Source organism: Hyla sarda, chromosome 5 (assembly GCF_029499605.1).
Source record: "Hyla sarda isolate aHylSar1 chromosome 5, aHylSar1.hap1, whole genome shotgun sequence".
Lineage (NCBI taxonomy): Eukaryota > Metazoa > Chordata > Amphibia > Anura > Hylidae > Hyla > Hyla sarda.
In genome coordinates, this window is record NC_079193.1 from 255338315 (window position 1) to 255363308 (window position 24994).

Genomic DNA, 24994 nt, shown 5'->3' on the forward strand with positions numbered 1-24994 from the left:
GTGACGTCACGGAGCAGGGGGTTCCAGGCTGTGTTGGTCAGGCGGCTGGGGATGTGGATGCTGCCGCGTTCCCCGCACTGGAGGAGCGGGAGGATGTCAGTCCGACAGGTCGGGATGTGCAGCTCAGCGCAGTGATTACAGAGCCCCGGGAATGGCTGAATCTCCAGCGGCTCCACGGACGCCGAGCCCAGGCAGTGGCAGCAGCTCGGCAGCGGGGTCTGGGACCAATGCGGCAGGAAACCGGGAGGACCGGGAGTCTCTGCCGCTGGAGGAGATATTGGCTTTATATAACCAGCCCATCAATGAGGAGCAGGCGTGGGCAGTGTGCTACCAGTGCTGCGCCGCTCTGCGGGCGGGGAGCGCCAAGCGGCCGAGGATAAAGGGAGCCTCGGAGATCCGCATCCGCAAGGATGGAGCGCTCAGCGTCAGCCCCGGGCCAGGTGGGTGCAGGGCGGCATGGCGCATTGCTGCGATATGTCTTCATTCCCCCATCATTGTGTATATGGACTGATCATCAGTATATCTAGATCTCTATTCCCCATCATTGTGGAAATGTGCTGATCACCAGGATATCTATATATGATATATCTCCATTCCCCCATCATTGTGTATATGGACTGATCACCAGTATATCTATATATTATTTATATATCAATTCCCCATCATTGTGTATATCGGCTGATCACCTGTATATCTATATCTCTATTCCCCATCATTGTGTGTATATGGGCTGATCACCAGTATATCTATATATGATCTATATATCTATTCCCCACCATTGTGTATATGTGCTGATCACCAGGATATCTATATATGATATATCTCCATTCCCCCATCATTGTGTATATCTATATATGATATATCTCCATTCCCCCATCATTGTGTATATCTATATATGATAGATCTCCATTCCCCCATCATTGTGTATATCTATATATGATATATCTCCATTCCCCCATCATTGTGTATATCTATATATGATATATCTCCATTCCCCCATCATTGTGGCTGGGCAGAGAGTTACATGGCAGTCTGCAGGACTGACAGACATTGGAGGGCTCAGGTCCTTATAACCTGTCATTCCACATTGTGTTCTCATTCCCAGCCCCAGATGTCTCTCCTGCCCCCTCAGTCACACCTCCTCAATAGCCAATCACACTTGGACCCCATTATTATTATTTCTTGCATGGCCCCCAAAACATTGTCCTTTCCTTTGTCCATCCAATAAAGCAGAACAACAATGCCACGTCTATCCCCATATGGCAGCCATGGCTGAGCCCTTGTGATGTCAGATCACTTGTGACATTTCCTGCTGGTGACACCATCATAAGTCAGTGCTGAGTGTATCCCATTTGTTTTGGATAGGCCCATTGCCAAAAATGTGCATTACACAGGCCAATCAAGGGATAAAGACACCTTTTCCTGGACGTCAGCTGTGCCACATGTATCTACTGTTATTGTGTTTACCATTTCACTTCACAATGTTTACTCTTACTTGTTGGGTTACTTTAGTGTATCTTTTTATTACTACTGGAGTGTCAGGCCTCTATAAAATAACTCATGAGTTAGGTTAGAGCAATGTTTCCCAACCAAGGTGCCCTCAGCTGTTGGCAGACCTGCTTCGGCTGTCTGGGCATGCTGGGAGTTGTACTTGTGCTAGAGCTGGATGCATCCTGGTTTGGATATATACTAGGTTAGTAATATTGACATTGAGAGCATTTTTTATAGGCTACATTGTATTGTCCAAAAAATTCTTTTGTGAAGCTCATTGTTCCCACAGGGACACAAATACAGATGGTAAATGATTTCTTTTGTTGGGGGTCTACTTGATATATGATACATTTCAGGCAGACAAAGTGAATGTATTTAATCTATCTCCAGCATAGAAGAAATTCACATCGGCACTCACCTGTTAAAACATAACTTTTATCTTCACATCTTCTTTAAAAGCAGCCGGCCTCTGGTGGGATCGGGGCCGAGGCTGCAGCGTTCTTTCTGTTTCCCGATCCCACCAGAGGCCGGCTGCTTTTAAAGATGTGAAGATAAAAGTTACGTTTTAACAGGTGAGTGCCAATGTGAAATTCTTCTATGCTGGATTTCATTGTGGATATCTCTACTCTGGCATCATGCACCCCTATTTCCTTGTACTACCACTCCCATCAGTGACAGTGTCTAGCAGTGATTTTTATTTTATTTTAATGTGGATAAGTGAGATTCAGTAGTGCCGCCCTGTCTGTCTTCTACTGCCTAAAATATATATATATATATATATATATATATATATATATATATATATATATATATATGTGTGTGTGTATGTGAACCCTGGACTTAGAGCCCCCTCTGTAGTCTAAAGCATAGACCTCACCCTCTGGAACATTTGGCACAAGCATACAACACATGGTTGCCAACTGAATTCTGTAGGCACCTTGTTATACCTTGGAACACAGTGCTCTCTGCTGACATCATGACCACAGTGCTCTCTGCTGACATCTCTGTCCATTTTAGGAAGTGTCCAGAGCAGCATATGTTTTCTATGGGGATTTTCACCTACTCTGGACAGTTCTTAAAATGGACAGAGATGTCAGCAGAGAACACTGTGCTCGTGATGTCAGCAGAGAGCTCTCCTTTTTTAAAAAAAAAATTTTTTAACATGGTTAAAAAAATTTCACGCCACTATTTTGATTATTCGCGCTAAATAGTTACACTTCTGCTGCACTTTTGCCAACCTATGCGCCAAAGTTACAAACCAAGGGAAAGACAGGCAAGGCAAGCTATATTAAAGGAAGAAAAAACAAATATGCAAAAATAAAAATGGCCTGGTCTTTGAGGTCAAAATGGGCTTGGTCCTTAAGGGGATATATAAGCAAAATATGATGCAGCACTCCACAAGTTGCAAACAAAGGGTGGTTTTATTCCATCATGTGCATAGACAACGTTTCACCAGTCTCACGCTGGTTTTTTCAAGTGTGTGTGTGTGTGTGTGTGTGTGTGTGTGTGTGTGTATGTGTATATATATATATATATATATATATATATATATATACACACATACATACACACACACAATTTTTTATTTATTTTTTTTATATGGGTGTGTAGGTGACAAAATAAAAGCTTTAGGACTTTGAGAATGAGTGCTACAAAAAAAGAATAATGTACAATTAATAAGGGGTTAAACTGCTTTTTAATAGTTATACAGTGACCCCCCGACTTATGATGGCCCCGACATATGATAATTTCAACATATGATGGCCTCTCAGAGCCCATCGTATGTTGAAGGCAGCATCGACATATGATGCTGCTGTGTGTCGGGGCCATCGTACAAACAGCTATCTGACAGCGCTGACAACTTCAGCAACTGACAGTTGTTTAATGTGCCCCGTGTGCCCCGTTCTGCTTCCTGTTACTCACCTGCTGTCCTGCTAACTCACGCAGGCTTCCACTGTGAGCTCCGTGTAAGCCCCGCCCCCCAGTGCAGCCATAGCCAATAGCCTGCAGCATCTTGCTGCAAGCATCCAATGAGCTGCTGGCTGCCCTCCCCTTCCTTTCCTATAGAGCTGTAGTCGGCAGGATCGTAATGGAGGACATTCTGTCCCCCCTGAAGGTATTTAAAGAACTGTACAGTACTGTATGCGATGTCACACATCACATACAATACACCCCATACATCAATGTTTCCCTATCGGTGTGCCTCCGGCTGTTGCAAAACTATAACTCCCAGCATGCCCAGACAGTCAATGGCTGTACATGCATGCTGGGAGTTGTAGTTGTGCAACAGCTGGAGGCACCCTGGTTTGTTAAACACTCCCCATACACTCCACATACAATGGTCATTCCAGAACCAATTAGCAGTTTCCCATAGAGATATGTATTCAACATACAATGGTTCCGAGGCCCCAGAACCAATTACCATTTTTACATAGACATATGTACTTGACATATGATGGTTTCAACATATGATGGTTCTCCTGGAACCAATTAATATCATATGTTGAGGGACCACTGTACAGCTATATATTGTTTGTCCAGGCTTTGTTCATAACATTTAGTGGAAAAAAATATCTAAAAATCATAGGTTTTACACAACCTCAGAGGTGGTGTGAATTTTACATGATATTTTTCAAGTAAATTGTCTACACAGCCTTCGAAAATATATAGTAAATTCTCAAATCGTGTTGACACACCCACTTTAGCAGTTTTGAGGGGAACTGTGCAAACCTTGCAGAAAACCAATGTACACAGTTTTGAATATATATTGTGAAATTTTCACGCCAAAATTTTGGCACGAAAATTTATTCTTTTACTTTGACGAGCTTTGGATATCCCCCTCACTGTGCGTATTTGTTGCATACTTAACATTAGAGATGAGTGAACTTACAGTAAATTCGATTCGTCACGAACTTCTCGGCTCGGCAGTTGATGACTTTTCCTGCATAAATTAGTTCAGCTTTCCAGTGCTCCGGTGGGCTGGAAAAGGTGGATACAGTCCTAGGAGAGAGTCTCCTAGGACTGTATCCACCTTTTCCAGCCCACGGGAGCACCTGAAAGCTGAACTAATTTATGCAGGAAAAGTCATCAACTGCCGAGCCGAGAAGTTTGTGACTAATTGAATTTACTGTAAGTTCGCTCGTCTCTACTTAACATGCATTTTTTGTTTTAATTGATCAACTTATTGAGAGACATTGGAGTTCACTATTTAAAATGCATGCTAAAAATGTAACAAACGCACAGTCTGAATAAAGCCTTGGACTAGGTTCACACTGTGGAATTTCTGCAGGAGATCTAGCCGGCGGCACTAGGACCGCACGGACTACATTGCCGTCCCCATAGATGGCAATGCATTTCTGAGCAGATCTCCCAAAAGATCCACCCAGAAATGCATTGCAGTCTATGGGGGCAGCAGTGCAGTCTGCTCAGTCCTAGAGCCACCGGCTCCATCTCCGGCAGAAATTCTGCCCAGAAATATTGCGGTATGAACCCAGCCTTATACTTCATTGGTAAGTTCATTGCTATTGATGGAATTTCATTCTTTGATCCCCCTTGTTCTAGGCTAAACTTAGCCCTTGAGATGGAAGGATTACATGATTCATGAACCATGGTTTCTGTTCGTAATTTAAATGCAGATATTACAAATCGCATGTTGTTCATAGTTTTCTATGCGCTCAACAGCAGTTCCTTTAGAGTGTTAGGGGATTTTGGAACTGCAAGGATCAGAAGGGCTGAGCTTTGTTCTTGTGACCAAGAAACTTCTACACAATAGGATTTTCTTTACAAAACGTTTGAAGAATTAAACAGATCGCGGGGGGGGTCCGACCGCTGGGTCCCCCTGCGATCTCCTGTACGGCGCCCTGGCAGCCCGTGGAAAGGGGGTCGTGTTGACCACCGCACGAAGCGGCGGCTGACATGCCCCCTCAATATAACTATGGCAGAGCTGGAGCGCTGCCTTCGGCAATCTCCGGCTCTGCCATAGAGTTGTATTGAGGGGGCGTGTCAGCCGCCGCTTCGTGGTGGTCAACACGCGCTATCTGGCCAGCGAGCCGGGGCCCCGTACAGGAGATCGCGGGGGCCCCAGCGGTCGGACCCCCCACGATCTATAACTTATCCCCTATCCTTAGGCTAGGGGATACGTTTTTCAGCACTGGACTACCCCTTTAAGCTAGTTTCACACGATCGTCATAAGAACCGAACAGGAATGATGCAAGTTTTGTTCATATATTTGGATTGAGGCAACAGATCTAAAATGGGTAAACTGCTTTGGAATCGGTATCACCCGGTCTAATAACCTGTATAAGCAGGTTAGGGCGGGTGATACCCTTGTGAGTTTCCGTGACACGATGGCAGCAAAGAGCACTGTGGTCAGACTGGAAAGAACTACACAACTTTTTCTGGAGCTTGCAGCAGCTGATGTGTCCTGGTAAGCTTAAGATTTATAAATAGAAGTAATTTACCAATCTGTATAACTTTCTGGCTCCAGTTGATTTGATTAAAAAAAAATTCCCTTCGTAGAGCCCATTTAAACCCAATTTGTGTCAGCATCAGACTGAACTGTTCTGCCTTTAGAGTTTACAGCTCCTTTTCATTAGTATGTGGCAGCTGATCTAGCAGCATCTGTGCCAGTAGCTTTGTTTGGTTGCTGCCTAGCATTAGCAGAATCTCCTCCAGTATGCAGTGCCTTGCCTCTTCATAGCATGACTGGGTGCTGTTATGTGCCGCTTATGCCTAGCAGCCCCAGGGGTTAAACATGAAGGCCCCTTTTGTGCATGAAGAGCGTATTTTGTGGTACAGCAGTTCATCTGTTTTGGTAACATAACAGCATTTAGGCACATTTATTTATTTTATGGAATCAGCAGATCCAGCAGAGTTTGTTTTCTCCGGTAAGGACAATGGAGGCCTGTGTATATCCATGGAGAGGGATGCTGTCAGTGGAGGATATTGTAAGGGAACATTCATGCTTTGTTCAGTGACTGGAAGAAAGGATGGGAAAAAGTATCCAAGATGGTTGTCTATAATGACTTTTGGGAGAAGTGGGAACAAATTTGATTTCTTTTCTTGTAAAAATGTGCTGAGGGTTCTGAAAATATTACCATTCTGTATGATTCTAGCAGAAAGAAAGCAATCCGTATGAACCTGAGACATTTGGAGGTACAGTATGGACCCTATACCCCTTGTAAACAGCAGCTGGTAAAATGGTGGATGGGAGGCATGTATCACTGAGGCTTCTTCTCTCAGGTACATTAGACTGGAGTTTGGTTCCAGGTTTTGGAGTGACTAAAGATTCTGGACATAGTCACTCCCATACTCCAGTTCTGTGGTGTGTTGCAGTCCTGAACCTGATCTCTCAGGTGTGTGAGCACAGCCAGAGAGCAGCAGAATGCAGATGGTCTGAAGTAAGATCAGTTTGTCTAGGACACCTTGGATACTACTACACTGCACCTAAAAGACTTTTGCACTTAAAGGGGTACTCCGCCCCTAGACATCTTATCCCCTATCAAAAGAATAGGGAATAAGATGTCTAATTGTGGGGGTCCCACCACTGGGAACCCCTGCGATCTTTCCTGCAGCACCCCCTGTCATCTGGTGCTGTAGGAGGGTCTACACCTCTATAATTGCCGTATAAATTGCAGGGGGTCGGTCAGACTGCTGGCATCTCTCTCAATCTTTAGAACAGGGCCCTGGATCTTTATGAGTAGATTGGTCGCACATGCTTACAGCTGCTCCATTTATTCTTTAAAGGGGTACTCCGGCCCTGAGACATCTTATCCCCTATCCAAAGGATAGGGGATAAGATGTCTCACCGCGGGCTCCCACTGCTGGGAACCCCCACAATCTTGTATTTGCCACCCACCTGCTTGAGCTGCATGCCGTGGTGCCAGCTCACAAACAGCCGGGTGCCGACCATGGGGCCGGAGTATCGTGTGACAGCATCCCCCGCTATGCAAGTCTATGGGAGGTGGCGTAACGGCCGTCACGCCCCCTCCCATAGACTTGCATAGCAGTGGCGGGGGGTGACATCACACGATACTACGGCCCCATGGTCGCCTCCCGGCTGTATGTGAGCTGGCACCATGGCATGCAGCTCAAACAGGTGGGTGGCGAATACAAGATTGTGGGGGTCCCCAGCAGCGGACCCCTGCGGTGAGACATCTTATCCCCTATCCTTTGGATAGGGATAAGAGTCTCAGGGCCAGAGTACCCCTTTTAAGAACTGCGAAGAATAGCTCATTGTTGTAATTGCATATCTCCAGCTTCTCCACCCGCCACTCCATCCATTTAAAAGACACCAGGCCTGTTCTTTTAGATTGTGACAGGATATGGGATAAGGGATTTGCTGTCCTCCTGCAATTGAGCAATGGAGCTTTCCCCTCTCTGGCAGCTTCTAGTAGTAGCTCGGACCGCCAGCATCTAGAGCTTCCCCTCCCTGCCCCAATGTGGTATGGAATAGCGTTGTCTGCTGCTTATTGAATCCTTTTTTTCTTGTATACTAACTCTTCCACCTAGATTGAGGACAGTCACTTTTGGCCTCTGTCTGGCTATATTGGCCTATGGACATGTCTGGCATGTAATTTAGTAGAGTTTATGGCATATGCCCGAATGTAGAGAAAACCTAATGGGGGAGATATATCAAACCTCTGCAGAGGAAAAGTTGCCCGTAGCAACCAGATTGCTGCTTTCATTTTCAGCAAGGCCTCTGCAAAATGAAAGAAGCAATCTGATTGGTTGCTATGGGCAACTCTTCCTTTGCACAGGTTTTGATCTCCCCCTATGTGAATTACTTGGGTTAATGTAGACTTACAAAAATCAGTACAACAAATCTAAAACCTTCATCTTTACTGATAGGCAGAACTACACACTTATATCAACCTTAAAAGCCGCAAAAAGCTGAGGATGTTTAAAGCGCATTTGTCAGAGGAAAGTCAGGAGCTAAGGGTATGTTCATTTACGAGGTTTCCTATAACTGACAGAATCAATACTGCCAAGCATGCTTGGATATTCCCCAAGGTACAGAAATAGAGAGGGGAAGCAAATGCTAAAGAAGGGATATTTTAATAATGCTAACTGTAAAATATATTTTGCTGTCTTGGAAATGCAAAGTTCTTTCAGCTGTCATTTTGCTGAATATATTAACTTTTTGTAGTTTTTTTTTCTGTTTTCAAGATTGCCGAATAACAACCTATTTGGGCCCATGCACACTAAGGAAATTCTGCTCAGAATTTCCAAGAGGAAATTCAGAGAGAAATCGGCTTGCAGGAGCCTCTGAGGCTGGGTTCACACTGCAGAATTTCTGGGCAGAATTTCTGCCGGAGATCGAGCCGGCAGCGCTAGGACCGAGCAGACTGCATTGCTGCCTCCATAGACTGCAATGCATTTCTGGGTGGATATTTTGGGATGTCTGCTCAGAATTGCATTGACATCTATGGGGACTGCAATGTAATCCGCGCGGTCCTAGTGCCGCCAGGTTGGTCTCCAGCAGGAATTCTGCCCAGAAATTCCACAGTGTGAACCTAGCCTTAGGCTAGGTTCACACTACGGAATTTCCGCCTGCAATTCCTCTTTGAAACTGCAGACAGAAATTCTGCTTGCTAAAATGTACTGTACAGGGTGGGCCATTTATATGGATACACCTTAATAAAATGGGAATGGTTGGTGATATTAACTTCCTGTTTGTGGCACATTAGTATATGTGAGGGGGGGGGGGGGGGGGAACTTTTCAAGATGGGTGGTGACCATGGTGGCCATTTTGGAGTTGGCCATTTTGAATCCAACTTTTGTTTTTTCAATAGGAAGAGGGTCATGTGACATCAAACTTATTGGGAATTTCACAAGAAAAACAATGATGTGCTTGGTTTTAACGTAACTTTATTCTTTCATGAGTTATTTACAAGTTTATTACCACTTATAAAATGTGTTCAATGTGCTGCCCATTGTGTTGGATTGTCAATGCAACCCTCTTCTCCCACTCTTCACACTCTGATAGCAACACCGCAGGAGAAATGCTAGCACAGGCTTCCAGTATCCGTAGTTTCAGGTGCTGCACATCTCGTATCTTCACAGCATATACAATTGCCTTCAAATGACCCCAAAGATAAGTCTAAGGGGGCCAGATGGGGAGACCTTGGGGGCCATTCAACTGGCCCACGACGACCAATCCACTTTCCAGGAAACTGTTCATCTAGGAATGCTCGGACCTGACACCCATAATGTGATGGTCACCATCTTGCTGGAAAAACTCAGGGAACGTGCCAGCTTCAGTGCATAAAGAGGGAAACACATCATCATGTAGCAATTTCGCATATCCAGAGGCCTTGAGGTTTCCATTGATGAAGAATGGCCCCACTATCTTTGTACCCCATATACCACACCATACCATCAATTCTTGTGTTCCAACAGTCTTGGAGGGATCTATCCAATGTGGGTTAGTGTCAGACCAATAGCGGTGATTTTGTTTAACTTCACCATTCACATAGAAGTTTACCTCATCACTGAACAGAATCTTCTGATTAAACTGAGGGTCCTGTTCCAATTTTTGTTTTGCCCATTCTGCAAATTCAGTGTGCCGATCTGGGTCATCCTCGTTGAGATGCTGCAGTAGCTGGAGTTTGTAAGGGTGCCATTTGTGAGTAGCTAATATCTGATCTAATATGTTCGACTAATGCCTCTCTCCAGTGAGATGCGGCGAGTGCTACACTGTGGGCTCTTGCTGAATGAAGCTAGGACAGCCACTGATGATTCTTCATTAGTGACAGATTTCAAGCATCCACATTTTGGCAAATCCAACACTGAACCAGTTTCACGAAACTTAGCAAGCAGTTTGCTAACTGTAGCATGGGAGATGGGTGGTCATGTAGGACGTTGTGCATTGAAATCTGCTGCAATGACCCGGTTACTGCGTTCACCAGACATCAACACAATTTCTATCCACTCCTCACGTGTTAACCTTGACGACATGTCAATGGCTGTAAACAAAGAGAAACTTGTAAATAACTGATGAAAGAATAAAGTTACGTTAAAACCAAGCGCATCATTGTTTTTCTTGTGAAATTCCCAATAAGTTTGATGTGTCACATGACCCTCTTCCTATTGAAAAAACAAAAGTTGGATTCAAAATGGCCGACTTCAAAATAGCCGCCATGGTCACCACCCATCTTAAAAAGTTTCCTCCCTCACATATACTAATGTGCCACAAACAGGAAGTTAATATCACCAACCATTCCCATTTTATTATGGTGTATCATATAAATGGCCCACCCTGTATGGGTTGAATGGGTTTCCGTTCACAAATTAACACTTCAGAATCTGGGAAGGAAAATCTGCTTGGAAATTTCCGCCTGAAGAATGGCGTTGCTCATTCTTCAGGCGGAAATACTCATGGAACACATTAGTCTATTGGAGACTGCAGTGTCCGCATGGTCCTAGCTCTGACTGATTCAGTCGGCGCTGGCCGCGCTTGGAATCTCCGGGCGGAAACTTTCTGCCCAGAGATTCCGCAGTGTGAACTTAGCCTTTAGCCTTATTGTTTTCTATGAAATTCTGCTGCTGTGTTCAAAAGCCACAAGTTTCGTATCTGAGGAAAGAGACTGGGGGGGGGGGTATATTTACCTGTGCAAAGGTAGTGTTGCATTTGCCCATAGCAGGGTGGGATAATAAAAGGATATTACTTTGGTAGTATACAGGCAGTGCAATTCTAAATAGTGACTCAGGAAATCTTTCTTGGTTCTAATTTGACCACCTATTCTTGACTTGTTGAACCAGAGGACAGCATTCATTTCTGCAGGAGCTACGGTCTTGGAAAAAAACATTCTTAAGGGTGCTTTTATATGGTTATACAGCTAAAACCAGAACTGGATTCAGAAAAGAGTAGTATCTGTCTTTTATGGTGCTCTTACACTTACATTCTAAACTGCTGGTGAGTCCTGAATTACCCTCTTTAAACAGAACGTGGCTGTGGCTAGCGCTTGCCGTTCACTGATAATTGTGAGCTGCACTGTTTAAATCTGCAAGCCCAGGTGCTGTCTGCAATTTACGCCCGGAGGCTCGTCTGTTAACTTCACCTTCCACTTTTTAACAAGAGACAGATATCAGAGCTCTAAACCACCAGCCTTGGAGTGAATCGGCCAACCCAACAGCTATTGTGCAAGAATACACGTTTTCGAAGACCTTCTAAAGACTAGATAGTCTTTGCAATCTCAAATAAAAATAGAGCAAAAAAGCAGCACAAATTGAGAATTTCAGTTATACTGTAAGCTGTTAGTGTGTCTGAATAAATTAAGAAATTTTGATTGCTCTCTGCTTCTCTTGTAATGAGGTAGGAGTTTAGACATTGAAGTATTGATACCTAAGCAATAGCAAAACTACCTTTTTAGTATATTATCTAGTTTATTAAAAATCAAGAAACTAAACAGACTCTCGGTAAGTGCACAGCTCACAATTGCTCCACTCTGTATGCTATAAAAATACCAGTGTAGGCACGAATAGTGCTTGGCGGATAGAAAGGTGCACATCCTGGTTGTCAATCTAAATTTGTATGTTTGGCATCTCTTTAACCCCCTTAAGGACTCAGACCATTTTCACCTTAAAGGGGTACTCCCGCACTTAGACATCTTATCCCCTATCCAAAGGATAGGGGATAAGATGCCTGATCGCGGGGGTCCCGCCGCTGGGGACCCCCGTGATCTTGCACGCCGCACCCCGTTTAAAATCAGTCCCCGGAGGGTGTTCGCTCCGGGTCTGATTACTGTCGATCATGGGGCCGGAGCGTTGTGATATCAATGCTCCGCCCCGTGTGACATCGCCCCCTCCCATAGGCTTGCATTGAGGGGGGCATTGACTTCACAACGCTCCGGCCCCGTGATCGACAGTAATAAGACTGGGGACTGATTATAAACGGGGTGCGGCATGCAAGATCACAGGGGTCTCCAGCGGCGGGACCCCCGCGATCAGGCATCTTATCCCCTATCCTTTGGATAGGGGATAAGATGTCTAAGCGCTGGAGTAACCCTTTAAGGACTTAAAATGTTTTCTTTTTTGCACTTTTGTTTTTTTCCTCCTCCACCTTCTAAAAATCGTAACGTGTTCAATTTTGCACCTACAGACCCATATAAGGGCTTGTTTTTTGTGTCACCAATTGTACTTTGCAATGACATTACTTAATTTATAACAATCTGTGGTGAAACAAAAAAAAATATTTGTGGGGTGAAATGGGAAAAAACTTTTTAGGGCTTCCGTTTCTACACAGTGCACTTTTCAGTAAAAATACACCTTATCTTCTGTAGGTCCATACGGTTACAGGGATACCCAATTTATGAAGTTTTTATTTTACTACTTTAACCCTTTAAGGACCAAGCCCATTTTAACCTTAAGGACCAGGCCAATTTTTATGTGTTTTCATTTTTCCTCCTCGCCTTCTAAAATCCGTAACTCTTATATTTCCATCTACAGACCCATATAAAGGCTTGTTTTTTGCGTGACCAACTGTAATTTGTATTGAAACCTCTCATTTTGCCATAAAATGTACAGCGAACCCAAAAAAATCTTTTTTTAGGGAGGAAATTTAAATGAAAAGCACATTTTGGAGGTTTTCGTTTTCACACTGTACACTTTACGTTAAAATGACCTGTTCTTTATTCTGTCGGTCAATACGATTAAAATGATACCCATGGCTAGAAATTTTTATATTTTTGTACCGCTTAAAAAAAATAATCTAAAACTTTTTGTACAAAATCTCCCCATTTTGACCACCTATAACTTTTTCATTTTTCCGTATATAGGGCAATATGAGGGCTCATTTTTTGCGTCGTTATCTGTAATTTTTATCGATACCACATTTGCATATATAAAACTTTTAGATCTTTTTTTTATAAAAAATTTTTAGAATAAAATGTGACAAAGCATTATTGGACTTTTTTTTTATTATTTTTTTACGTTTACGCCGTTCACCGTATGGGATCATTGACATTATATTTTGATATGATATTTACATACACGGAGATACCAAATATGTTTATTTAAAAAAATTATAATTTTACGCATTTTGGGGGTAAAATTGGAAAAACGGACGATTTTTATTGGGGATGGGGATTTTTAACTTTTACTTTTTTATTACATTTTTCAACTTATTTATTTGTTTTTTATACACTTGTTATGTCTCCATAGGGAACTATCTGTAGCAATCATTTGATTGCTAATACTGTTGCTATCTTCTGCTCAATCTCAGACCAGAGCAGGAGACGCCGGGAGACAGACAGAGGCTCCGTCCGCCATTATAGATGATCGGATCTCCGTGGCAGATGCCATGCGCATTGCCGCAGATGCCGTGATCTGTACTGCTCACGGCATCTGAGGGGTTAATGGTAGACATCTGCATGATCGCAGATGTCTGCCATTACCGACGGGTCCCCGTCTGCTGATAGCAGCCGCAACTTGCTATGTATGACGCGAGCACCACTCAGATGCTCGCGGTCATACACAGGACGTAAATGTCCTGGTGCGCGAAGTACCACCAAACCAGGACATACATTTACGTCCATGGTCATTAAGGGGTTAAAAAATTATAACTACATGCACCAAAATTTGTATGTTTAAATTATCTTCTGACCCCTATAACTTTTATTTTACTGCGTACGGGGCTATATGAGGCTCATTTTTTGCGCTGTGGTCTGCAGTTTTTATAGGTACCATTTTTGTTTTGATCGTTTTATTAATATTTTTATGGTATATGCAGTGACCAAAAATGCACAATTTTGGACTTAAGTATTTTTTTTTACGTGTACGCCATCGACTGTACGGTTTAGCTAATCTTATATTTTTTTTTTTTTCAAATTCAGAAAAAGGTTTATTGAACAAATCAGTAATGACAAAACTCAATAAAGCAAGCAATGTACGGTAACAACGGCCTGACAGGTCGAAATGGAACAGATCAAAACATACAGGCAGTGTAAAAGAAATAAAACATTGGAACAAATGTGCGAAAGTACCAAGAGATATTAAGGTAAAAGAAATTGAGATAACCATCCAAACACCAGGGCAGGGGTATAGAAACAGTAAGATGAGGGGGCAAGCAAGTAGAAGACCAGGCTGCCCGGGCAAGTGGGCTGACAAGGCGGAAAAAAAGCCATATAATACAAGACCAAGACGGTATAACAGACGCAGAAGTGCGAATGAAGAGGCATATAGAGAAAACGTTGAGAGGGTGGGAAAAACATAGACAACAAAAGAAAAAAAGAGGAAATAGAGAGAGCAGACAAGAAAGCACAGAACAAAAGAATCTGGCCGGGGCGGGGACTGACCAGTAACAGACCCCCCCTAGGCACCAGGGAATACAGAGGGGAACCGATTATACAAGGATTAACTGAAAATCCGGTATCTGGGGGAAGAGCAAAGGGAAGACCATGGGAGCCAAGTTGCAGCCCATCTAGAAGCATCCTTGGGGTGAACCACCATAAGCTCCTCCATGTGTTTAATGTGGGCTACTTCAGCGAACCATTCCTCTAGAGGGGGGGGGGGGGGCAGGATCTTTCCAGTGCCTGGGGATTACAGTTTTAGCAGCCTGAAGGAGATGTCTCGCAAGAGATTTCTTATATTTTGCCTGCGCCATGGGAAACATGTAGAGTAGAGCGGCTTCAGGGCTAAAACGGACATGTATCCCACACACCTCACTGATGACCTGTAAGATCGTCTTCCAGAAGGATAGGAGTTTGGGGCAGCTCCACCAGATGTGCAACATCGAACCCTCACCATTACCACACCGCTAACCTTATATTTTAATAGTTCAGACGTTTACGCATGTGTCAGTACCACATGATTTTTTTTTATTACATTACTTTATTTATAAAATAGGAAAAGGGGGGTGATTCAAAAGGGGGGGGGGCACGGTGCCATGGCAGCAATGGATGCCACACAGCACCACACCAGTGTGAACAAGGTATAAAAGCTGAATTTGAGTAGAATACAGACATAGCGCACATCTACAATCTTGTATAATGATCTGGTTGCTTCTCAGCATAATATCAAAAACTAACAGGTTGTTAGTATACATTTTTGATCAAAAAGTACAAGCCCACCCGCCACGTCAAGGCCACCTATTCAGAGTGGGTCCCTAACGTCCCTAGCATAAAATGGCATAGCACCGGGCGGCGACCACCACCGCCGCGACACAGATGCCCACGGGGGGGGGGAGCGACCCACTGGCAGAGCGGCCCCAATGCCTCTCAAAGGTATAAAAGCTCACTTACCATGTGCTCCCAGTCAGACTGGGAGGCTGCCAGAAAGTAAGGGGCCCTGTGCAGCTTCCTGCTAATTTATATAGGGCTGGGCTGAGGGGGAGGGGCAGAGTGCAGACCAAGTAAAAACAAAGTATATTTGTAATATGCATTTGTTAAAAAAAAAAAAATTGTATTTTTGTATGCAAAAATGCTGTCTTGTCCCTGCAGCTCTTGCCTTTGTGGGCAGAACAAACAGGGCTCTGTGCTGGCTTCTGGCTTGTCAATCATCTTGCTGTGTGAGCTGGATGCATGTCGCAGAGCCTCAGTGTACAGAGCCCTGCTTGTCCTCAGTGCGCACAGCCCTGCCACCCACACTTCCTGTATTTTGTCTCCTCACATACACTGCTGTAGGGATTTTTTTTCACCCAAAATATACACTTTTTTTTATTTTTTTATGTATATTGCAAACATACATAAAATGTTATCTACACTATAAAGTTTTTGCATATGACGGGTACACTTTAAATAGTTTTACAAAGTGTTTTTTTCAAAATTGTCTTAGTCCTGCTACTAGACCACTCTGCAGTTAGAAATATGGCAATGATTTATTATAAATTGGTGTGATAACCGCCTTGGTGACTAACTGTGGAGTATAGAAAATGTATCTGTGGACATTTGTAATCCCCCCCTCCCCCCCCAGCTTTTAAAAATCTGTGTTTGATAATGCTGATGCTAAACTTAGTTTCCATTCTATAGCTACCTGTAAAAGACTTTGTTCACATCTGCATCAGCCTCCTTTGCAGGTTATGCCAAAAATCCTAGATCAAATAGTGTAGCATTCATTGCTATGTGGTATGGTAAAATACTGGGCTTCATGGCAGTAACCCGATGTACCCCCGATAAATTCACCATGCCAAATAGCCCCTATGCCAGACACCACTATTATTTCCGTAGTTCTGCTCCTATGACAAAGCAGAACAAAAAAATTAATTATATATATATATATATATATATATATATATATATATATATATTGATTTAAACCCAGCCTTAGGATTAACTTGACTGTGTCAGATTGTTTACGTGACAAATAGTTTTCTCTTGTGTAAACAGATTTCCTGAGTAATCATTGTGTATCTGATGAGATGATGATGTACTGTAATGTCTTAGCATGTGAGAAGAGGAAGACATTTAATTTCTAATGACTGCCAGGTATTTATCAATGGCAGCAATGGATTGTGATCTGGACTGTTTGCTGGCCATGTCATTGAGATTATACTCCTTATCTGATGAGAAGCTTTATTATTCTTTACTCTGTGCCAAGATACATTATCCTGAAAAGTGACTTTATTATCACCAAACCTTTTTTTTCTATCGCTAGAATGAGAAGTGTCTAAATTTTAAATGGACACCTGTGCATTGACTGTAGGGATGATTGCATATATAAAATTTCATAAATGAGTGTAAAACCATATTCACATGTTTCATTACAGTAGAACTGGACAAAAGGTCCAGCATCATCATTGGCCAAAGGAAATGACCCCTATTAAGTAGAGCACCCCCAGTAGGTAGACAGGCCCCAGATAGATATGACCCCCCATCAGGTAGGCAGGTAGGGCTTCCTTTTAAACAATTATACTCCCTAATAGAGATGAGCGAAGTTACAGTGATTCGATTCGTCACAAACTTCTCGGCTCGGCGGTTGCTGACTTTAGCCTGCATGAGTTAGTTCAGCTTTCAGGTGCTCCGGTTGGCTGGAAAAGGTGGATACAGTCCTAGGAGACTCTCTTCTAGGACTGTATGTATCCACCTTTTCCAGCCCACTGGAGCACCTGAAAGCTGAACTAACTCATGCAGGCTAAAGTCAGCAACCGCCGAGCTGAGAAGTTTGTGACGAATTGAATCACTCTGTAACTTTGCTCTTCTCTACTCCTTAAGTCAGAGCTTTCCAAACTTTTCATGGTGGCGCCCTTACATAGTTTGATGACACATTCCTTGCTATACTGCGAATTTCGTGCATCGCGTTGCGCATCGACAATGCTCAATGTAGTACCAGTATCGGCATTAGAAAAGCTGCTATCATCCTGTGCCAGTTCATTTCCCCCCCCCTTATCACACCCAGTGCCATATCATTCCCCTGTGCCATTATATTTCAGCTCCCCCCCCCCTGTGCCATCATTATATTTCAGCCCCCCTGTGCCATTATATTACACCCTCCCCTCCTTTGCCACATCATTCACTGATTGACCAAACCCCCTCCCCCTGCTTTTACCTGTCCTCTGTCCCCATGTGCGTTCCGGCAGGCTCAGGGGGTTGGCGGTTATGTTGCTGGACAGCATCCTCGGTCCTGACAGAGGTGCGTGCGATGAGTGACGTCATTGCACGCGCCTACGCCGGGACGCTGACATCCTACGCAGCTCTCTATAGGCTGCAGCATACAGCTGCAGTCTCTAGGAGTTTATTGACAGGGTGAGAATGATTGCCCCCTTATATGTGAATTCCTCAGCCATTTAGCCCTGCTTGCCCGAAGCATTCACCTGCCTGGCCCCCGGAACTGCATGTCCCGGGCGTCGGGTGATACAATTTCCACATCCCTGTTAGTGCATTTGGTTGTTATTTTGATTTGTGCGTCTTTGTGCCAAATAGTCTGCTTTCTATTTAGTAAATATGGGCCACTGTGTCTTATACAGTATGTGCTGTATGCTGAGCTGCCCTGTGGTAGCTGTATCAAGCATCTTTGCCTAGGAGCTGCTTGAGTAATGGTACCCAACATACTCTAGAAGCATGAGAAGTTGATGCTTTGTTCAACTTTGTAAGTTAAATCCATGGGATGTCAGGGCCAAAGTATGTCTGGGGACCACAATTTTTTTTATTGAACCTTTTGTATTGCAAAATTTCAGCAAAATGTTGAGGTGAGAATACTTGAAAAATGTTCATGGATGCCCAAATCCATTTATTTGCTACTATAAAGTTTGTGGGTAAAGAGTATTCTCTGCTTCTTATTTATACTCCTGAATCCAGGGTTTTCCTGGACAATTTCAGACAACTTACATGAATGGTTGTTCTGTTGTAATTCACTTGACGTGCTTGTTCCACTGCTGCTTTCATGCCACAGAAACCAAGTGCAGTAGGTGCGCACACAAGTGGAAAAAACCTCTGTGCAGCTGTTAAAGTGTCCATTGGATTGACCAAACGTGACTATATGAAGTCCTAACTGGAGTTGTATGGTCTTTTTTTCTTTTCTTAGATGAGTAGGCTGATGTTACATTTGTTTGCACTGGAATCTCAGGAACATAGTTTTCCTCTCCTTCTTTTGCCTGAGGGTTGTTCTCAAGTTCCTGTCCTAAAAATGCTACGGGCCCAAACCAGCACGCATATACGAAATAAGAAATTTCTTTTGAAACGAAAAGACAGGACTAACGGATTCACACATCATTCTAGATTAGAAAGAGTTGCAGATCAGAAATCATGACAATGTCATACTTGAAGATGCTGGAAGAAGCTTGGCAACAAGGGAGATAACAGTCCAAGGAGCCTGTTATTAGTTTGGCCAAGGCTAACTTGAAGGTCCAGTGTCTTAAGGTATCCTCCAATCTTCACCCTTAAAGGGGTACTCCGTTGGAAAACTATTTTTTTCAGAACAACTGGCTCCAGAAAGTTAAATAGATTTGTAAATTACTTCTATTAAAAAAATCTTAATCCTTCCAGAGGAAGTTGTGGTGTTCTTTTCTGTCTGACCACAGTGCTCTCTGATGACACCTCTGTCTGTGTGCAATTTACAAATGTTTAACTTTTTGGCACCAGTTAAAGGGGTATTCCAGGCAAAAACTTTTTTTTGTATATCAACTAGCTCCGGAAAGTTAAACAGATTTGTAAATTAAAAAACTAAAAAATAAGGTGCAGCTCACAACAGAAGGACCGAGGCAGTTAAAGCTAAAGCTGGACCCCACCGGCAACAATAATGTAAATTGATAAAAACCTATAGCTTATGCCTCTAGGACCTCACCAATGGTGCATAATGATGTGGACAAAGAGATGTAACAGCGTTTGTTCAAAAATTGCTTTTAATTCAGATAAAATGTAATATATATATATATAAATAAAATAGTAGCAAAATAGTAGCAAAATATCACATTACACTGGCATTGATCTAATGAAAAACTCACTGGGCCCTAGTGAGGTATCAAAAATTGTGTGAATTAATATTGGATAAGTCCATGAATCTGCAGATAAAAAAAAATGAAAAATACAAATAAAAATAAAAATACCAATATAAAAATAAGTCCGTAAAAAATGTGTGATTATTGAAACATAAAGTCAATGAAGAAATTAATAAAAAGAGTTGATGAATGAATGATACGGAGTATCTCTCACCACTGCTTCTGGCTTGATCTGTTGTGATGGATGGATCGCAGCCTCATAATCCTCATGTGCCCCAATGGATGGAAGGGGGGCACAGATTGGTAGATCTCCCTTAGCAGCCCCGTTGGCAAGGGGGCGCAGATGTTACGTGTCGTAGGCTCCGATGGCAGGGGAGCAAGTGGTAGTTGCAGCGCTCGGGACCTCGTTCGCTTGTCGGCTTAGAACAGACGGCACTAGTCTGGCACTCCGGCAGGAGTGTCAGTCGGCTCAGGTGCGACAACGGGTCTGCTGGTGATGGTGTTCTGGGAGCAATGGAAGGTCTGGGATTGGCGTCCCACGTGGAGGCAAAGGTGAGGCTATGAGATGCAATGGAGGTAAGGTTACAGCCAGGCAGGGCGGAGTAGAACAGGTTTAACTCCTCTATTGCCGAGGTATTTGCAGATGGACGTTGATGATAACTGTGTGAATAGTGCCAGATTTCTAAACGCGTTTCGGGGTACTGGGAAACAAAGCCCTCCGACCCCTTCCTCAGTAGAAATGTGTATATACGGACCGCCGCTTCTAAAGTGAAAGTGAACCTATCCCGTCTAGTCAGTCGGGCTGTTCGGGACCGCCGTGGTGAAATTGCGGCGTCCCGAACAGCTTGCAGGACACCGGGAGGGCCCTTACCTGCCTCCTCGGTGTCCGTTCGACGAATGACTGCTCCATGCCTGAGATCCAGGCAGGAGCAGTCAAGCGCCGATAACACTGATTACAGGCGTGTTAATACACGCCAGTGATCAGCATAGGAGATCAGTGTGTGCAGTGTTATAGGTCCCTATGGGACCTATAACACTGCAAAAAAAAAGTTTAAAACAAAAGTGTTAATAAAGGTCATTTAACCCCTTCCCTAATAAAAGTTTGAATCACCCCCCTTTTCCCATAAAAAAAATAAGTGTAAATAAAAAAAAATAAACATATGTGGTATCGCTGCGTGTGTAAATGTCCGAACTATAAAAATATATCATTAATTAAACCGCACGGTCAATGGCGTACGCGCAAAAAAATTCCAAAGTCCAAAAAAGCTTATTTTTGCTCACTTTTTATACCATTAAAAAGTGATCAAAAAGTCCGATCAAAACAAAAATCATACCGATAAAAACTTCAGATCACGGTGCAAAAAACTAGTCCTCATACCGCCCTGTACGTGGAAAAATAAAAAACTTATAGGGGTCAGAAGATGACATTTTTAAACGTATAAATTTTCCTGCATGTAGTTATGATTTTTTCCAGAAGTGCGACAAAATCAAACCTATATAAGTAGGGTATCATTTTAACCGTATGGACCTACAGAATAATGATAAGGTGTAATTTTTACCTAAATATGCACTGCGTAGAAACGGAAGCCCCCAAAATTACAAAATGGCATTTTTTCTTCGATTTTGTTGCACAATGATTTTTTTTCCCGTTTCGCTGTGAATTTTTGGGTAAAATGACTAATGTCACTGCAAAGTAGAATTGGTGACGCAAAAAATAAGCCATAATATGGATTTTTAGGTGGAAAATTGAAAGGGTTATGATTTTTAAAAGGTAAGGAGGAAAAAACGAAAGTGCAAAAACTGAAAAACCCTGAGTCCTTAAGGGGTTAAAGGCAATATGTGGTACTGATTTTTATGGTCTGACCTTTGGGCCCATCAATGTTTGGTGGGTATCGGACTCCTGTCACCTCCACCGATCAACTGATTCTAGGTGCACGTAAATCAGCTAAAGTACATTATAGAAGATTATTTTTTTTTTTGTATTTTATTCAGAAGTAATAATAGTTACTGTATATACTCGAGTATAAGCCGACCCGAATATAAGCCGATGCCCCTAATTTCACCCCAAAATCCCAGGAAAAGTTATTGACTCGAGTATAAGCCTAGGGTTGGAAATACATCATCCCCCCCTGTCATCATCCAGACCCCCGTCGTCATCACCCCCGTCGTCGTCGTCCCACACCCCCGTCGTCGTCGTCCCACACCCCCGTCGTCGTCGTCCCACACCCCCGTCGTCGTCGTCCCACACCCCCGTCGTCGTCGTCCCACACCCCCGTCGTCGTCGTCGTCGTCCCACACCCCCGTCGTCGTCGTCCCACACCCCCGTCGTCGTCGTCCCACACCCCCGTCGTCGTCCCACACCCCCCTTCGTCGTCCCACACCCCCCTTCGTCGTCCCACACCCCCCTTCATCATCCCCCTGTCATCATTCCACACCCCCCCCTTCATCATCCCCTTGTCATCATCACCACATGTCATCATCATGGTCTTCAACCTGCGGACCTCCAGATGTTTCAAAACTACAACTCCCAGCAAGCCCGGGCAGCCATCAGCTGTCCGGGCTTGCTGGGAGTTGTAGTTTTGAAACCTCTGCAGGTCCGCAGGTTGAAGACCACTCCGGCCTTCGACATCATCCAGCCCCCTCTCACCCCCTTTAGTTCTGTACTCACCTCCGCTCGGCGCTGGTCCGGTGCTGCAGGACTGTCCGGTGGGATAGTGGTTCCGGACTGCCATTTTCACCGGGGGGGCCTCTTCTCCGCGCTTCGGGCCCAGAATAGAGGCGTTGCCTTGACGATGACGCAGAGGGACGTTGGTAATGAACGTACCTCTGCGTCATCGTCAAGGCAACGTGACTATTCCGGGGCCGGGCCCGAAGCGCGGAGAAGAGGCCTCCCTGGGGAAGATGGCAGCCCGGAACCACTATTCCACCGGACGACCTCCAGCACCGGACCAGCGCCGAGCGGAGGTGAGTACAGAACTAAAGGGGGTGAGAGGGGGCTGGATGATGTCGAAGGCCGCAGTGGTCTTCAACCTGCGGACCTCCAGAGGTTTCAAAACTACAACTCCCAGCAAGCCCGGACAGCTGATGGCTGTCCGGGCTTGCTGGGAGTTGTAGTTTTGAAACCTCTGGAGGTCCGCAGGCTGAAGACCACTGAGGGCAGAGAGTTCACTCGAGTATAAGCCGAGGGGGGTGTTTTCAGCACGAAAAATCGTGCTGAAAGACTCGGCTTATACTCGAGTATATACGGTAAGCAATAATCTCTCATTTTCACTAGATTGCACTAGGTATATTCAGTTGCCATTGGCATAAAAAATGATGATTCGGCAACTTGTATTGTCTTTTTAGGGGTTGTGAAACGGTTTTAATTTCTTCATTACAGGTTTTACGGTTTGTGAGAATTACTGTCTTTTCATATGGGTGTGGGAGTAGGCATTAAAGACTCCACCACCCATTTGATAGATAATAAAGCCTTTTTTCCCGGATGAGTTACACCTGAGCTGCGATACCTTTATCCTGTATTATGAGTATCTTTGTCACTCGTTTAGAAGTAGACAGATAATTCATGACATTGTAAATGGCGCTCTAGTCATCCATAAATAAGAGGCTTATTAATAGCATTTAGTGGAGTCATCATGGAGGAGAGGTAAAGGACATGACTTTGCTTTGCAAGGTTAGAAGTCAGGAACGATTGTCCACAGGATTTAAGTTGAAGAACATGTGTACTGACATGTGCTGTCTTAGCTGACCTGATGGTTTTCTGTTGGTGTTTTTTTTATTTATTTTTTTATCACATGAATATTCACAGTTAATGTGGGGGCAGGAAACTGGTGGTCTGGTCTTGAGTCTACTTCTGTACATCTATTGTTTTTCATTGGACACTTGCAGTATTCTGTAGCTAAAGAACTATATGTTAAAGGGCTATACCATCAAAAGATGGGTGTATAGATGTCATACTGAGGGGTGGGCTGGTTGGGCTACAAAGTGTGTCACTGGTCGACCTCACCCATTCATGTATAATGTGGAATGGCATTCATTAGGCACACTGACAAGGTACCAGTTGCAGAAGTTAATGGATAGAATGGGTACTCCACTGCACATTTTTTGTGTTAAATCTTTAACGGGCACAAGTTTTGGCCTGACCACGTTTGATTGCCTGAACTGACAGCTGTCTATTTGGCTTATCAGACCCACAGTCAAAGACTTGCATCCATAATACGGACTCAAAAAGGCGACTGTGATGACTTTTGTGATACCGACCTTCTTCTCATTAGCTCAGACATGCTTCATCTGCCATTTTAAGAATGACTGTTTATTGGAAGGTCAGAAGAGCTGGTTGTTTATAGAACATAAGCTGTACTTGACTAGTCTAATATTGAAGATACTAGATTTCATAGATGTGAAACTTATTGCATCTAGTTATCACAATTTGCACCCTTCATCTCGCACCCATAGTTGTACATACATAGTGATCTCAGAAGGCAGTTTTCTAAATGACTTGTTCTCGTTGATCTGTCAAAATCTTGTTCTAAATGACAGACCCATAAATTAAAGTAGGTCACTTCCTTGCTCTAACAGCTGCACCTGACAACAACTGAACAATTCTTATGATAGATTCACTTTTCCACAATAATCTTTTTTGGTAAAAAAAAAAAAAAAAAAGTCTCTTTGCCTTCACATAATCTATAATCATTAATAAATGGCATACCAGGCAAACTATAGCCTCATAATTTAGATGCAGACACAGAAGTGTAGGTCGCTGAGACGTGTACTCATTTGCCGAGTTAAAAGCCTCCTCCACCATTATTAGCGTTAAATTAAGCCGTGAATTTATCTCTGTGGTTGATCGTCAATGCTTTACAGAGAACTAGTGTCAAAGGGAACAAATCATGGCATCAGTCATGCTTAATGTCCCATCCCACTACTTATTTCTGACATAGATGGTCAGTCATATAAGGCAAGGCAGCCACTCCTCTGATGGATCAATAGAGCTTAGTGAGTGAGGGTTTTAAGGCCTGATGAAGCCTAGTAAACACTGAAGGAATGTAAGAATAAGAAACACTCTGAGCCCTATCCTCTGGATTGAAAGCAATACAGGCATATAAGATTTTCATGATAAAGAGCGTAATATTGAAA

The 24994-nt window shown here is 43.6% G+C and overlaps 1 protein-coding gene across 5 annotated transcripts in view; it reads left to right on the plus strand.

Moving 5' to 3' along the window:
- SPIRE1 (spire type actin nucleation factor 1) overlaps positions 1-24994 on the plus strand; it is a 171743-nt gene continuing 146749 nt past the window's right edge. For 2 of the 5 annotated variants that reach the window (XM_056521526.1, XM_056521528.1), the window contains exon 1: positions 1-440. In XM_056521526.1, the coding sequence (XP_056377501.1) occupies positions 152-440 (289 nt within the window). In that variant the 5' untranslated portion in view covers positions 1-151. Of the gene's footprint in view, positions 441-8295; positions 8431-24994 lie in introns of those variants that run through there. The other 3 variants (XM_056521530.1, XM_056521529.1, XM_056521531.1) reach the window with 3 other exon arrangements.